This window comes from Mobula hypostoma, chromosome 5 (assembly GCF_963921235.1).
Source record: "Mobula hypostoma chromosome 5, sMobHyp1.1, whole genome shotgun sequence".
NCBI lineage: Eukaryota > Metazoa > Chordata > Chondrichthyes > Myliobatiformes > Myliobatidae > Mobula > Mobula hypostoma.
Genome location: NC_086101.1, coordinates 195,017,703 through 195,033,669, shown reverse-complemented (window position 1 = coordinate 195,033,669; position 15,967 = coordinate 195,017,703). Strand labels below are relative to the sequence as shown.

General features: G+C 48.3%; 1 protein-coding gene across 1 annotated transcript in view; it reads right to left on the bottom strand.

Annotated features, from left to right (window-relative positions):
* The window catches only part of fbxo4 (F-box protein 4), a 40,252-nt gene that overhangs the window by 23,438 nt on the left and 847 nt on the right, over window positions 1-15,967 (bottom strand). Inside the window, exon 2 of the mRNA XM_063049642.1 lies at window positions 10,691-10,917. Coding sequence (XP_062905712.1) covers window positions 10,691-10,917 — 227 coding nt within the window. The remainder of the gene's footprint in view (window positions 1-10,690; window positions 10,918-15,967) is intronic.

The following is a 15,967-nucleotide window of genomic DNA, read 5'->3' as shown; positions in this document are numbered from 1 at the left end:
ACCAGGTAGAAGTATAAAGTTGTGAGAGGCAAATAGCGTAAATTGCCATGATCAAGATTATTCTCGGCAAATGTTTCTACAGAAGTGGTTTGCCATTGCCATCTTCTGGGCAATGTCTTTACAAGACGGGTGATCCCAGCCATTATGAATACCTTCAGATATTGTCTGCCTGGCGTCAATGGTCACGTAACCAGGACTTGTGATATGCACCGGCTGCTCGTACGACCATCCACCACCTGCTCCAGTGGCAGGATAGGTCCGAGTCAGCATGGATTTACGAAGGGGAAATCATGCTTTGAGACATTGGTAGGTTGCAGAAGTGGGCTGAGAAGTGGCAGGTGGAGTTCAACCCGGAGAAGTGTGAGGTGGTACACTTTGGAAGGACAAACTCCAAGGCAGAGTACAAAGTAAATGGCAGGATACTTGGTAGTGTGGAGGAGCAGAGGGATCTGGGGGTACATGTCCACAGTAGTTAAGAAAGCTTATGGGGTGTTAGATTTCATAAGTCGAGGGATAGAGTTTAAGAGTCGCGATGTAATGATGCAGCTCTATAAAACTCTGGTTAGGCCACACTTGGAGTACTGTGTCCAGTTCTGGTCACCTCACTATAGGAAGGATGTGGAAGCATTGGAAAGGGTACAGAGGAGATTTACCAGGATGCTGCCCAGTTTAGAAAGTATGCATTATGATCAGAGATTAAGGGAGCTAGGGCTTTATTCTTTGGAGAGAAGGAGGATGAGAGGATACATGATAGAGGTGTACAAGATAATAAGAGGAATAGATAGAGTGGACAGCCAGCGCCTCTTCCCCAGGGCACCACTGCTCAATACAAGAGGACATGGCTTTAAGGTAAGGGGTGAGAAGTTCAAGGGGGATATTAGAGGAAGGTTTTTTACTCAGAGAGTGGTTGGTGCGTGGAATGCACTGCCTGAGTCAGTGGTGGAGGCAGATACACTAGTGAAGTTTAAGAGACTACTAGACAGGTATATGGAGGAATTTAAGGTGGGGGCTTATATGGGAGGCAGGGTTTGAGGGTCGGCACGACATTGTGGGCCAAAGGGCCTGTACTGTGCTGTACTATTCTATGTTCTATGTAATCTTCCGGAATTTTTTGAGAACGTAACTATGAAAATGGACAAGGGAAAGCCAATGAATGTAGTGTACCTGGACTTTCAGAAAGCCTTTGATAAGGTCCCACATAGGAGGTTAGTGTGCAAAATTAGAGCAAATGGTATTGGGGGTAGGGTACTGACATGGATAGAAAATTGGTTGGCAGACAGGAAACAAAGAATAGGGATTAATGGGTCCTTTTCAGAATGGCAGGCAGTGACTAGTGGGGTATCGCAAGGCTTGGGGCTGGGACCACAGCTATTTACAATATACATGAATGATTTAGATGAAGGGATTAAAAGTAACATTAGCAAATTTGCAGATGACACAAAGCTGAGTGGCAGTGTGAAATGTGAGGAGGATGTTATGAAAATGCAGGGTGACTTGGACAGGTTGGGTGAGTGGGCAGATGCATGGCAGATGCAGTTTAATGTGGATAAATGTGAGGTTATCCACTTTGGTGGCAAGAACAGGAAGGCAAATTACTATCTGAATGGTGTCAAGTTAGGAAAAGAGAAAGTACAACGAGATCTTGGTGTCCTTGTACATCAATCACTGAAAGCAAGCATGCAAGTACAGAAGGCAGTGAAGAAAGCTAATGGCATGCTGGCCTTCATAACAAGGGGAATTGAGTATAGGAGCAAAGAGGTCCTTCTGCAGTTGTACAGGGCCCTGGTGAGACCACACCTGGAATATTGTGTGCAGTTTTGGTCTCCAAATTTGAGGAGGGACATTCTAGCTATTGAGGGAGTGCAGCGTAGGTTCACGAGGTTAATTCCCGGGATGGCGGGAATGTCATATGTTGAAAGATTGGAGCGACTGGGCTTGTATACACTGGAATTTAGAAGGATGAGAGGGGATCTGATTGAAACATATAAGATTATTAAGGGATTGGACACACTAGTGGCAGGAAACACGTTCCCGATGTTGGGGGAGTCCACAACCAGAGGCCACAGTTTAAGAATAAGGGGTAGACAATTTAGAACAGAGTTGAGGAAAAACTTTTTCACACAGAGGGTTGTGGTTCTGTGGAATGCTCTGCCTCAGAAGGCAGTGGAGGCCAATTCTCCGGATTCTTTCAAAAAAGAGTTAGATAGAGCTGTTAAAGATAAGTGAAGGGATATGGGGATAAGGCAGGAACGGGGTACTGATTGTGGATGATCAGCCATGATCACAGTGAATAGTGGTGCTGGCTTGAAGGGCTGAGTGGCCTACTCCTGTACCTATTGTCTATTGTCTCCCATGGTTTCACGTGACCCTGATGGGGGTGGGGGTGACCTGCAGGCTAGCGGAGGTCACCCCCACCTCCTTTGGTAGAGACACACCTCCAGACCACCGCCTCTCCTTCGGGTCGAAGTATCAAATAAAAGAGGGCATAGCTTCAAGAGGGGGAGGATTTGAAGGGAATGTGTGGGGCAGGTCTTTATCACGAGTGGGTGGAGCCTGTAACAGCACTGTTTAAGGGACATTTGGTTTATTATTGTCACATGTACTGAGCCAGAGTGAAAACTTGCCCTGTGTCGTACAGATCAACAAGATAGACAGGCACGAACTGGCAGGAATAGACCTTGTGCAGACGGATATACAGCGTAAATTGGCATCATAGTTGGCACAAACATCGTAGACTGAAGGGTCAAGTCCTGTGCTGTACTCTGTTGTACTGAGGTTTAATTCTTACAGACCTCTGTGCCCGTTCCACGATCTCCATTGTACTGGATAATGAGATTGTCATAACTGCACATCTTATTGTGTCTAACTTCCATCAAATTGACGTTTTATATTTCTCTTTTACTTTGGAATTACTTTCACGAATTTTAAAATCAGTTCTTCCTCCAGCTCCTTCTTGTTACTCAGGGGTACAGTGCTTCAGATGGAGAGGGTGCAGAGAAAATTCCCATCGGGCTGGAGGGCTTGAGCTTGGAGAGAAGTGGGGAGGCTGGGACTGTTCTCCCTGGAGAGTGAGAGGCTGAGGGTTGACATGATAGAGGTATGGATGGTCACAGGCTTTTTTCCAGCACAGCAGAGTTTAAAACAAGAGGACAGTGGTTTACAGTGAGAGGGGAAAGGTTTAAAGGGGACCCAAGGGACAGGGTTTTCACCTGAGGATCATGAGCTCCTGAAACAACTTGTCAGAGAAGTGGGTGCGGTGGCTACAGGGACAATTACCACGATGGGCACGTACACAGATAGGACATGTAGAGGGATCTGGCAGATGGGACTGGCTCAGCAGACACCGTGGTGGGCCATGCTGTCTAACTGTTGTTGGTTGTTGGAGGAGGTGAAAGGAAACCAGATTGGACAGATGTCGTGCATTCAGGCTATGCTAAGTTACTTGATTATAGAATGCTTTTCCATCAGCAGTGTTGGGAGACATACACCACTACATGTTCGAAATGAAGAACTGATGAACACTTGGTGCAGTAATCTTGAAGGAGCGTTACCAAAGTGGTGGTTTTGAATATTTCTAAAGAGCCAATGACTAATTGGTAAAATGACCAGTTTTATAAATTTCCTGTTTTAAGAATGAGAGAATCACTTCAGCCCACTTCAAACCACTTCTTGTCTGCTGGCTTCACAGATCTTCATATTCCTGTTCATTGCTTCTCCTGCTGCAGAGGCTGCCTGACCTGCTGAATGTTTCCAGCATTTACATAAGAACATAAGAAATAGGAGCAGGAGTAGGCCATTCGGCCCATCGAGCCTGCCCCGCCATTCAATAAGATCATGGCTGATCTGTCCGTAAACTCAGCTCCATCTACCGATCTTTGCCCCATAACCCTTAATTCCCTTACTATGTAAAAACCTATCTAACTGTATCTTAAATATATTTAGTGAAGAAGCCTCAAATGCTTCCCTGGGCAGAGAATTCCACAGATTCACCACTCTCTGGGAAAAACAGTTTCTCCTCATCTCCGTCCTAAATCTTCTCCCCTGAATCTTGAGGCAATGTCCCCTAGTTCTAGTCTCACCTACCAATGGAAACAACTTTCCTACTTCTATCTTATCTATCCCTTTCAAAATTTTGTATGCTTCTATAAGATTCCCTCTCCTGAATTCCAAACAGTATAGTCCCAGATGACTCAATCTCTCCTCATAGGTTAACCCCTTCATCCCTGGAATCAACCTGGTGAACCTCCTCTGCACTGCCTCCAAAGCCAGTATATCCTTCCTCAAGTAAGGAGACCAGAACTGCACACAGTACTCCAGGTGCGGCCTCACCAGTACCCTGTATACTTGCAGCAGGACCTCCCTGCTCTTGAATTCAATCCCTCTAGTAATAAAGGCCAACATTCCGTTCGCCTTCTTAGTAACCTGCTGTACCTGCAAGCCAACTTTTTGCGATTCATGAACAAGCATCCCAAGTCCCTCTGCACAACAGCATGCTGCAATCTTTCACTATTTAAATAATAATCTGCTCTTCTATTATTCCTTCCAAAGTGGATGACTTCACATTTAGCAATGTTGTATTCCATCTGCCAGACCTTGGCCCACTCACTTAACCTATCTATATCCCTCTGCAGACTCTCCACATCCGCTGTACAATTTGCTTTTCCACTCAGTTTAGTGTCATCAGCAAATTTTGCTACGTTACACTCAGTCCCCTCTTCCAGATCATCAATGTAAATGGTAAACAGCTGCGGGCCCAGCACCGACCCCTGCGGCACCCCACTCACCACTGACTGCCAACCGGAGAAACACCCATTTATACCAACTCTCTGCCTTCTATCGGTTAACCACTCCACTATCCATGCCAATATACTTCCTCCGACTCCATGCATCCGTATCTTATTTATAAGTCTCTTGTGCGGCACCTTATCTCCAAGTACGTAGATAGTACTGCATCTCCAAGTACAGATAGACAGACAGACAGGTAGATAGATAAATAAGAAACTCGGGAAATTACTAAAACAGGAACAGCAAATGCTGGAAACTCAGTGGGTCAGGCTGTATATGTGGCAAGTGAAACAACAGTGAACATGGAGACAGAGTGATAGTTATAGTAAGGTACAGTACAGAGACAGGCCATTTGGCCCATCTAGTCTGTGCCAAACCTTTTAAACAGCCTACTCCCATTGACCTGCACCGAGACCATCGCCTTCCATACCCCTACCATCCATGTACCTATCAACCTTCACTGAAACGTTGAACTCAAGCTTGCATGCACCACTTGTGCTGGCAGTTTGTTCCACACTCTCACACCTTTGTTTGAGATGTAGGATCAGATGGTCTCCTGACCTCACTGTCGACCTTGCACGTTATTATCTGTCTGTCCTGCATGCTGTCGATGATTGTAACACTGTTATCAGTACTGTTGTATTGATCTGATCTGTATCAACAGTGTGCAAGACAATGTTCTGAATGTATCTCAGTATATGTGACAGTATTAAATCAATTTAAATTTACATTGGTGCAAAAACTAACCAGTAAGGAGAATGTGAGCCTATGCCTCTCTCAGAATGTGAAAGGAAGGAAGTTTTGCAACATAGGACCACAGGAAATTGATGAAATTGCACATGGAGAACAGCGTTCAGATCTGTCTCTCAACATGAAGAAACACCCTGGAGTCAGAGTTGGTGCAGCAAGATGAATCCCTGAGGTGAGTGAGCCACGGTCTCTGAAATCAAAAAGCAAACTCATCTGTCCAGAGCAAATCCAGCACAGCGAGCATGGTAAACAGCAGTGAGGGATGGGGACGGAGATTCTCAGCCCCGCGTCTACAGGCCAATACAGGGCAGTGAGGGGTAGAGACTGAGATTTTCAACCCTGCGTCTACAGGGACAATACAGCGCAGTGAGGAACAGGGACGGAGATTCTCAACCCTGCGTCTACAGGGACAATACAGGGCAGTGAGGGGTAGAGACTGAGATTTTCAACCCTGCGTCTACAGGGACAATACAGCACAGTGAGGAACAGGGACGGAGATTTTCAACCCTGCGTCTACAGGGACAGTACAGGGCAGTGAGGGACAGGGACTGAGATTCTCAACCCTGCGTCTACAGGGACAATACAGGGCAGTGAGGGGTAGAGACTGAGATTTTCAACCCTGCGTCTACATGCACAACACAGGGCAGTGAGGGATAGGGACTGAGATTGTGAACCCTCCATTTACAGGCACGATGTCGGGCAGTGAGGTGTAGACACCAAGGTTCTTAATCCTGCATCTACATGCGCAATACGGGGTCGTGAGGGGTTGGGACTGAGGTTGTGAAGCATACATCTACGAACACAATATAGGACACTGAGGGGTTAGGAACTGAGGTTTTCAATCCCACGTCTACAAGCTCGATAGGGGCAGACAGGGACAGAGATTGTGGTTCTGAATCCTCCATCTACAAGCACGATGGAGGCATTGAGGGGTAGGGATTGAGATACAGGGCAGTGAGGGGTAGGGACTGAGGCTCTCAATTAATAGGTTCCCCATTATTTTTTTTACAAAATATTTTTATTACAAGTTCAGTGCTCCAGTTATTACAAATCGGTGACTAACACAATTACTGCACAACTGTGACAAACGATATTAAACTGAAATGTTCCCATTTCTGTCAATGATGGCACTAACCCCCATGGAGCCCAACGGTCCCGGAACGCCTCTATGGTCACCATGGACAGCACGTGTTACCCTTCAGTGGTTACCCAGGCATGGACATACCCCCTAAACGTTACCAGGCAGTCTGCCTGGGCAGATCCTCCCGCCACCCAGTCCCAGGAGCAAGTTGACAAGGACATCCTCATCCCTCCATGCCCCCCTCCTTACTAACTGACCGAATATAAATAGGGTGGGACTGAAATGCAACCAGAAGGTGAGAAGCAGCCCACGCAAATACGCGAAAAGGGGCTGCAGTCTCGCACACTCCATGTACATGTGATACACGGTCTCCTCCAGCCCGCAGAAGTGACACGCGGCTGGGAGATCCATGCACAAACTAAAGAATTTATTACAAGGCACCGCTCTATGCAGCACCCTCCAGCCGAGATCCCCAAGGTGCATGGGAAGAACCCCCTCGTAAAGGGACTTCCACTGGGGACCTCCCTCACCTCCAGGTGGAAAGACCATCCGCCATGGCGTGTCGGGAAGGTGGATGAGGGCAAGGAAGTGGAGGGTGTGGAGCAGCAGTCCATACAGATACCTCCTACCTGCATCCCTGAACGGGATTGTGGGTGTCGAGGAGAGACGGCTCGGCTCTTGGATAAGATTGCGGGGCCTAGACCTGACGAGCAGCTCAGCCTGAGTTGCTCCACACAACTGAGCCGCACCCACATCCGTTGAGGTAGCGCAAGGGTCATCCAGGACTTCATCCTCTGCCTGAGGAGGAGATTCCTGGCCTGAGGCAACCATGTTCCAGACTCTCAGTAGGTCCTGATAGAAGCCGGACAGACTCCGCAAAGCAGCACAGCTGACGCCCGCCCGTCCTGAGGCGCAGAGCTACCAGCCGCATCTGGACACAGACCAGTGACTGTCCGCCCTCCCTCACTGGGAGACTCAAGACCCCTATGTCTACAAGCCTGATACAGGGCAGTGAGGGGTAGGGACTGAGATTCCAAAATCTAACTCCACAAGGGCAGTGAGTGGCAGGGACTGAGGTCTGAATCCTATCTCTACAAGCCTGATACAGGGCAGTGAGGAATCGGGACCAGGGTTCTCAATCTGTGTCTACGAGCACGATACAGGGAGTGAGTGGTAGCAACTGGGGTTGTCAATCCTCCATCTACAAGCTTGATAGGGGCAGTGAGGGACAGGGACTGGGGTTCTCAATCCCATGTCTACAAGCATGCACGATACAGGTCAGAGAGGATTCGAGACTGAGGTTGTGAATCCTGCATCTAGAAGCTCGATCGAGGCAGTGAGGGAACAGGAATGGGGTTCTCAATCCTGCATGTAGAAGCACCATAGCAGACCGTGAGGGGTAGGGACTGAGGGTCTCAATCCCACGTCTACAAGCACAATATGGGGCAGTCAGGGATTGAGGTTCTGAATCCAACGTTTACGAGCCCGGTACGGGGCAGTGAGGGACGGGACTGACAATCTCAATCCTGCGTCAACAAGGATCATATAGAACAGTGAGGGGTAGGGACTGGGAATCTGAATCCTGTGTCTAGAAGCACGATACAGGTCATTGAGGGGTGGGGACTGAGGACTGAGGTTCTGAATCCTACATCTACAAGCACAATACAGGTCAGTGAGGATTAGGGACTGAGGTTCTGAGTCATATATCTATAAGCAAGATGCAGGGCAGTGAAGGGAAGTGACTGAGGTTCCCAATCCTACATCTACAAGCTTGATAATGGGGACAGGAGAGTAGGAACTGAGATTCTCAATCCTACGTCTACAAGCACAATACTGGGGAGTGAAGAGTAGGAACTGAAAATCTCAATGTAAATTGGGACGTGTGGTCTGCTACTCCTTCTGAAGTCAACAACCAATTCCTTCGTCTTGCTGAAGTTGAGGGATAGGTTATTGTCTTTGCACCATGCCACCAGGTTCTTAATTTCCTCTCTGTACTCAAACTCATCATTACCCGAGATACGGCCTACAATTGTTGTGTCATCAGCAAACTTATATAGCTACAAGCACAATACAGGGTGTGAGGGGTAGGGACTGAGTTCTCAACCCTCAATCTACAAGCACGATACAGAACAGTGAGGTTAGGAACTGAGGTTGTCAGTCCTACGTCTACAATTCCAATACAGGGCAGTGAGGGCAAGTGTCTGAGATTCTGACTGCTCTCGACTAAAAATACAATACAGGACCATGTGGGGTAGGGACTGAGGCTCTTGAATCCTACCTCTGCAAGCATGTTACAGAGCTGTGAGAGGTGGAGACTGAGGTTCTCAGTCTTACGTACACAAGCACGATATAGAGCAATGAGTGGTAGGGTCTGAGGTTCTAAACCCCGCATCTAGAAGCACGATACAGGTCATTGAGGGGCAGGGACTGAGGACTGAGGTTCTGAATCCTATAGTTACAAGCACGACATGGCAGTCAGGGTTAGAGGCTGAGATTCTGAATCCTATGTCAGCAAGCACAATACAGGGACATGAGGGTTAGGCACTGAGGTTGCGAACCCAACATTTACAGGCAGGACACAGGGCAGTGAGGGGGTAGGGACTGAGAATCTCAATCTTACATCACCAAGAATGATAAAGGTCAGTGAGGGTTAGGGACTGAGGTTCTGAGTCATATATCAACAAGCAAGATGCAGGGCAGTGAAGAGAAGTGACTGAGGTTCCCAATCCTACATCTACAAGCACGATACCGGGGAGTGAAGAGTAGAAACTGAAAATCTCAATCCTATGTCAACAAGAATGATACAGGGTGTGAGGGGTCAGGACTGAGTTCTCACCCCTCAATCTACAAGCAGAACTGAACAGTGAGGTTAGGTACTGAGGTTCTCAATCCTATGTCCATGAGCACGAGAAAGGGCAGAGAGGTGTAGGCATGGGTATTCTCAAACCTAAATCTACAAGCAAGATGCAGGGCAGTGAGGGGTAGAGACTGATGTTCTCAATCCTACATCTACAATTCCAATACAGGGCAGTGAGGGCAAGTGACTGATATTCTGACTCATCTTGTCTAAAAGCACGATACAGGGCCGTGAGGGGTAGGGACTGAGGTTCTCAAGCCTACATCTACGAGCACGACACAGGGCAGAGAGGGACAGGGTCTGAGGTTGTGAATCCTGCATCTACGAGCACGACACAGGGCAGAGAGGGGCAGGGACTGAGGTTGTGAATCCTGCAATTGCACTGTAAAGATGCCACAAAACAACAAACTTCATGGCAAATGTTAAAGAGAAAGAGAAAATTCACAAGGATGTTGCTGAAACTTCTTTTGACCCATTGACCTTCATAAATCAAAGTTGGGATGTTATGTTGAAATTGTATAAGAGTTTGGCTAGGCCTAATTTCGAGTATTATGTGCAGATTTTGCTCTCCTACCTACAGGAAAGATTGAAAGAGTACAAAGAAAATTTCCATGGATTTGCCAGAACTTGAGGACCTGAGTCACAGGGAAAGGCTGAATAGGTTAGGATCTTATTCTCCGGAACACAGAAGGCTGAGAGGAGATTAGATCGAGGTGTACTAAATTATGGGGGGCATAGGGTAAATATAAGCAGGCTTTTTACACTGAGGTTGGATGAAATGACAAGTAGAGGTCATGGGTTACTGCACAGAAACATGTCATTCGGCCCATCTAGTCTGTGCTGAACTGTTACTTTGCCTAGTCCCATTGACCCACACCTAGACCATAACCGTCCATACCCCTCCAATCCATGAACCTAAACAAATTTCTTTTAAATATTGAACTGGGGTATGGATGGTGGTTGTGGTCCAGGTGCAGGTCAGTGGGACTAGGTACAATAACAGTTCAGCATGGACTAGATGGGCTGAAGGGCCTGTAATAGTGTTCTGTGATACTGTTTGAGATAATGAGCCTGATTCTGATACACTGATCACAGTTAATACGTATTACTTGGGATGACAAGCCAGATCATTCCGTTGGAAGAGGCTTTAGGACTACCATTCGCCATGGAGCAGATGGTGAGCATTCAGCGGGATTTGGAGAAAACATTTCACTCACGCTGCCATATAATCCTGCTGCGTTGTATCTGTGAGTGGTTTGGTGAGCAGGGCCGCGTTGGGTAGAGACAGGTAGTCGACAGATTTCCAGTGAGGGAGATCTCGCAGTAAGAGGTAGTGCCACAGCAGTGGGTCGCGGACCATGGTGTTCCAGTAGTGACTGACACCCCCCAGCTGACACAGGTCTCTGGGGGACAGCAAAGCCACGATGTAAAGTTGTAACTCTTCCTGAAACCAAACACACACTGATCTCAGCCTGGACTGCCAACAGTGGGGAAAGAGGACAACACAAATGATCAGTCGTCCGGTTGGAATATCAGTAACGATACACGGCAGATGCATTGCAGGCAATGGACAAAGGATTCTCTTTTAAAAACCCGACATTTAAAGTCCTTGCCTTTTACCCTCTGGGATCTGTTTTGAACGTACTCGCCACTCAACTGCAGAGGTTCGGGGTAAAATGGCTCACTCACTTTGACTGTCTTTTTGTGAATGTTGGATCCTCAGCACAGATGATCACTGATGTACAGACGGATCTTGCTGTGCACGTGGATGGGGTGGTAAAGAAGGCGGGTGGAACGTGTGTTGGCAGCACCATGTGGGGCAACATTAAAGGCTGCCCCGGCATATCCTGAGGTTGTGTTGGTTGTGAATACAAACAATATGTTGCACGGTATGCTCGGATGCATACGTAATAATTCATGGATCTGCACTGGTCAAGGCATTGAGTATAAAAGTTAGGAGGTCATGCTGTTGGGCTGGACCTGAAGCATTGTATCTAGTTCTGGTTTCTACAGTGCAGACCAACACACACACACAATGCTGGAGGAACTCAGCAGGTCAGGCAGCATCAACGGAGACAGACAACGTTTCAGGCGGAGATCCTTCATCAGGACTAGAAAGGGTCATGGAAAAGACCAGAATTTAAAAAGTGGATCTGGGGGGTGGGGGAGGAGGGGAGGATAGGTGAAACCAGGTGGGAAAGCTAAAGGGCTGGAGAGGAAGGAATCTGATAGGAGAGGGGAGTGCACCATGGGAGAAAGGGAAGTAGGAGGGGCACGAGGGTGATGTGATAGGCAGGTGAAGAGAAGAGGCAAGAGGCCAGAGTTGGGAATAGGGAGTTGTGGAGGGAGCTTCACTCTGTCTCTGACCTTGGGAGTGTGTGATGGGACGGTGAAGAGGGAGCTTCACTCTGTGTCTGACCCTTTTTTAATACAAAATATCTTTATTACAAATCCAGTGTTATATATACAAACCACTGACTAACACAATTACAGTACTTCACCACAAATAGACAATACACATTAAACTAAAATGTTTCCATCTCTATCAATGATGGCAATAACTCTCCGTGGAGCCCAACGGTCTCAGAATCCCTCTATGGTCAACATGAACAGCATCTGTTCCTTTTCAATATTCACCCGAGCACGAACATACCCCCTAAACATAGCCAGGCAGTCTGCCCGGGGTGATCCTCCCACCAGCCGTTTCCAAGACCCACAGATGGCTGTTTTCGCCAGCCCCAGGAGCAAGTTGACAAGGACATCCTCGTCCCTCCATGCCCCCTCCTTACTGGATGACCATATATAAATAGGTTGGGGCTAAAATGCAACCAGAAGTGAGAAGCAGCCCACGCAGATGACCCCGGGAGTGTGTGATGGGACGGTGTCGAGGGAGCTTCACTCTGTGTCTGACCCCGGGAGTGTGTGATGGGACAGTGTAGAGGGAGTTTCACTCTGTGTCTGACCCCGGGAGTGTGTGATGGGCCAGTGTAGAGGGAGTTTCACTCTGTGTCTGACCCCGGGAGTGTGTGATGGGACAGTGTAGAGGGAGTTTCACTCTGTGTCTGACCCCGGGAGTGTGTGATGGGACAGTGTAGAGGAAGCTTCACTCTGTGTCTGACCCCGGGAGTGTGTGTGGGACAGTGTAGCGGGAGCTCCACTCTGTGTCTGACCCCGGGAGTGTGTGATGGGCCAGTGTAGAGGGAGTTTCACTCTGTGTCTGACCCCGGGAGTGTGTGATGGGACAGTGTAGAGGGAGTTTCACTCTGTGTCTGACCCCGGGAGTGTGTGATGGGACAGTGTAGAGGAAGCTTCACTCTGTGTCTGACCCCGGGAGTGTGTGATGGGACAGTGTAGAGGGAGTTTCACTCTGTGTCTGACCCCGGGAGTGTGTGATGGGACAGTGTAGAGGGAGTTTCACTCTGTGTCTGACCCCGGGAGTGTGTGTGGGACAGTATAGAGGGAGATTCACTGTGTGTCTGACCCCGGGAGTGTGTGATGGGACTGTGCAGAGGGAGTTTTACTCTGTGTCAGTAAATTTGCTGATGACACAAAGGTTGGAAGTGTTGAGGATAGTGTAGAGGGCTGTCAGAGGTTACAACAGGACATTGATAGGATGCAAAACTGGGCTGAGAAGTGGCAGATGGAGTTCAACCCAGATAAGTGTGAAGTGGTTCATTTTGGTAGGTCAAATATGACGGCAGAATATAGTATTAATGGTAAAACTCTTGGCTGTGTGGAGGATCAGAGGGATCTTGGGGTCCGAGTCCATAGGACACTCAAAGTTGCTACGCAGGTTGACACTGTGGTTAAGAAGGCGTACGGTGCATTGGCCTTCATCAACCATGGGATTGAGTTTAGGAGCCAAGAGGTAATGTTGCAGCTATATAGGACCCTGGTCAGACCCCACTTGGAGTACTGTGCTCAGTTCTGGTCACCTCACTATAGGAAGGATATGGAAACTATAGAAAGGGTGCAGAGGAGATTTACAAGGATGTTGCCTGGATTGGGGAGCATGCCTTGTGAGAATAGGTTGAGTGAACTCGGCCTTTTTTCCTTGGAGGATGAGAGGTGACCTGATAGAGGTGTATAAGATGATGAGAGGCATTGACCGTGTGGATAGTCAGAGGATTTTTCCCAGGGCTGAAATGGCTAGTATGAGAGGGCACAGTTTTAAGGTGCTTGGAAGCAGGTACAGAGGAGATGTCAGGGGTAATTTTTTTACACAGAGAGTGGTGAGTACGTGGAATGGGCTGCCGGTGACGGTGGTGGAGGCAGATACATTAGGGTATTTTAAGAGACTCTTGGATAGGTACATGGAGCGCAGAAAAATAGAGGGCTATGGGTAACCCCAGGTAATTTCTAAGGTAAAGACATGTTCGGCACAGCTTTGTGGGCTGAAGGGCCTGTATCGTGCTGTAGGTTCTCTATGTTCCTATGTTTATATATAAGCAAGGATGTACTGCTGGGGCTTTATAAGGCATTAGTCAGACAGCACTTAAGAGTATTGTGAGCAGTTTTGGGCCCCTTATCTCAGAAAAGTGGTTAAGGTGTTCGTCTAATTATCTGAAGGTCCCTAGTTCGAGCCTCAGCTGTGGCAGCGTGTTTGTGCCCTTGAGCAAGGCACTTAACCACACATTGCTCTAGTCTGTGCAAGGAGTGGCGCCCCACACGGACTTCCAATCTGCACCTTGTAAGGCATGAAAATGCCCGATGCAGGCCTCTCATGGTCTGAGTCCACGTTCCCCCCCATCTAAGAAAAGATGTACTGGCATTGTAGAGAAGGTTCATGAGAATGATTCTGGGAATGAAAGGGTTAATATATGAGGAGCATTTGATGGCCCTGGGCCTGTACTCACTGGAGTTTAGAAGAACGAGGGGGTATCTCATTGAAAGGCCTAGATAAAATGAATGTGGAGAGGATGTTTCCTATAGTGGGGGAGTCTTGGACCAAAGGGCACAGCCTCAGAATAGAAGGATGGCCCTTTAGAATAGAGATGAGGAGGAATTTCTTTAGCCAGAGGGTGGTGAATCCATGGAATTCATTGACACAGACGGCAGAGGAGCCAAATCATTTGGTTATATTTAAAGTGAAAGTTGACAGATTCTTGATTACTTAGAGGATTAAAGGTTACAGGAAGAAGGCAAGAGAACGGGGTTGGGGTTGAGAAATGATGAATGGAAAGGCAGACGATAGCCCAAATGGCCTCATTCTGCTCCCATGTCTTACACTCTTAAGCACTAGAGATTCTGCAGATGCTGGAAGTCTGGATCAACCTACGAAATGCTGGAGGATCTCAGCAGGTGAGGAAGCATCTTTGGAGAGGAGTACCCAGTCAACTGTACTGTGCAAAAGTCTCAGGCACGTATATATAAAACTAGGGAGCCCAAGTCTTGCTCAGTGCTGTGGTCATTTTATGCATTCCACAGATCTGCTGTTATAAAAAAAAACAATTTTCATGCTGTAAGTGAGTGATGATAAACCTGATTCTGGCAACACTTACAACACGCTGGAGGAACTCAGCAGGTCGGGCAGCATTCGTGGGAAAGGTCGGTCGACGTTTCGGGCCGGGACCCTTCGTCAGGACTGTAGGGGGAGGGGGCAGAGGCCCTGTAAAGAAGGTGGGGGGAGGGTGGGAAGAAGGCTGGTAGGTTCCAGGTGAAAAACAGTAAGGGGAAAGATAAAGGAGCGGGGGAGGGAAGCAGGGAGGTGATAGGCAGGAAAGATGAAGAGGGAATAGGGGAAGCACAATGGGTATTAGAAGGAGGTGGAACCATGAGGGAGGTGATAGGCAGCCGGGGGAGGGGGCAGAGTAACATAGGGATAGGGGAACGGAGGGGGATGGAATAACCAGACCCTATCCCTATGTCACTCTGCCCCCTCCCCCAGCTGCCTATTACCTCCCTCATGGTTCCACCTCCTTCTACTACCCATTGTGTTTTCCCCTATTCCTCCTTCACCTTTCCTGCCTATCACCTCCCTGCTTCCCCTACCTACCCCTTTACCTTTTCCCTTACTGGTTTTTCACCTGGAACCTCCCAGCCTTCTCCTTCCCACCCTCCCCCCACCTTCTTTACAGGGCCTCTGCCCCTTCCCCCTACAGTCCTGACGAAGGGTCCCGGCCCGAAACGTCGACCGACCTTTCCCACGGATGCTGCCCAACCTGCTGGGTTCCTCCAGCGTGTTGTGAGTGTTGCTTTGACCCCAGCATCTGCGGATTATTTTGTGTTTACGATAAACCTGACTCTGATGTGCGTCTCTATTGTGGACTGAAAGTGGGAAAGGGGCAGGGAGAGGGGAATCATGGATGGGAAAAGGGGAAGGGAGAGGGAAGCACCGGAGAGACATTCTGTAATGGTCAATAAGCTAGTTGTTTGGAATCAGATGACCTTGCCTGGTGTCTCAGGGCTGGGTGTGTCTGCACCCACACCACTGCCCCACCCTGACCCTGGCACTCCTCTGCCACACCACCCCCTCCCCCCATGGCACTCTACCC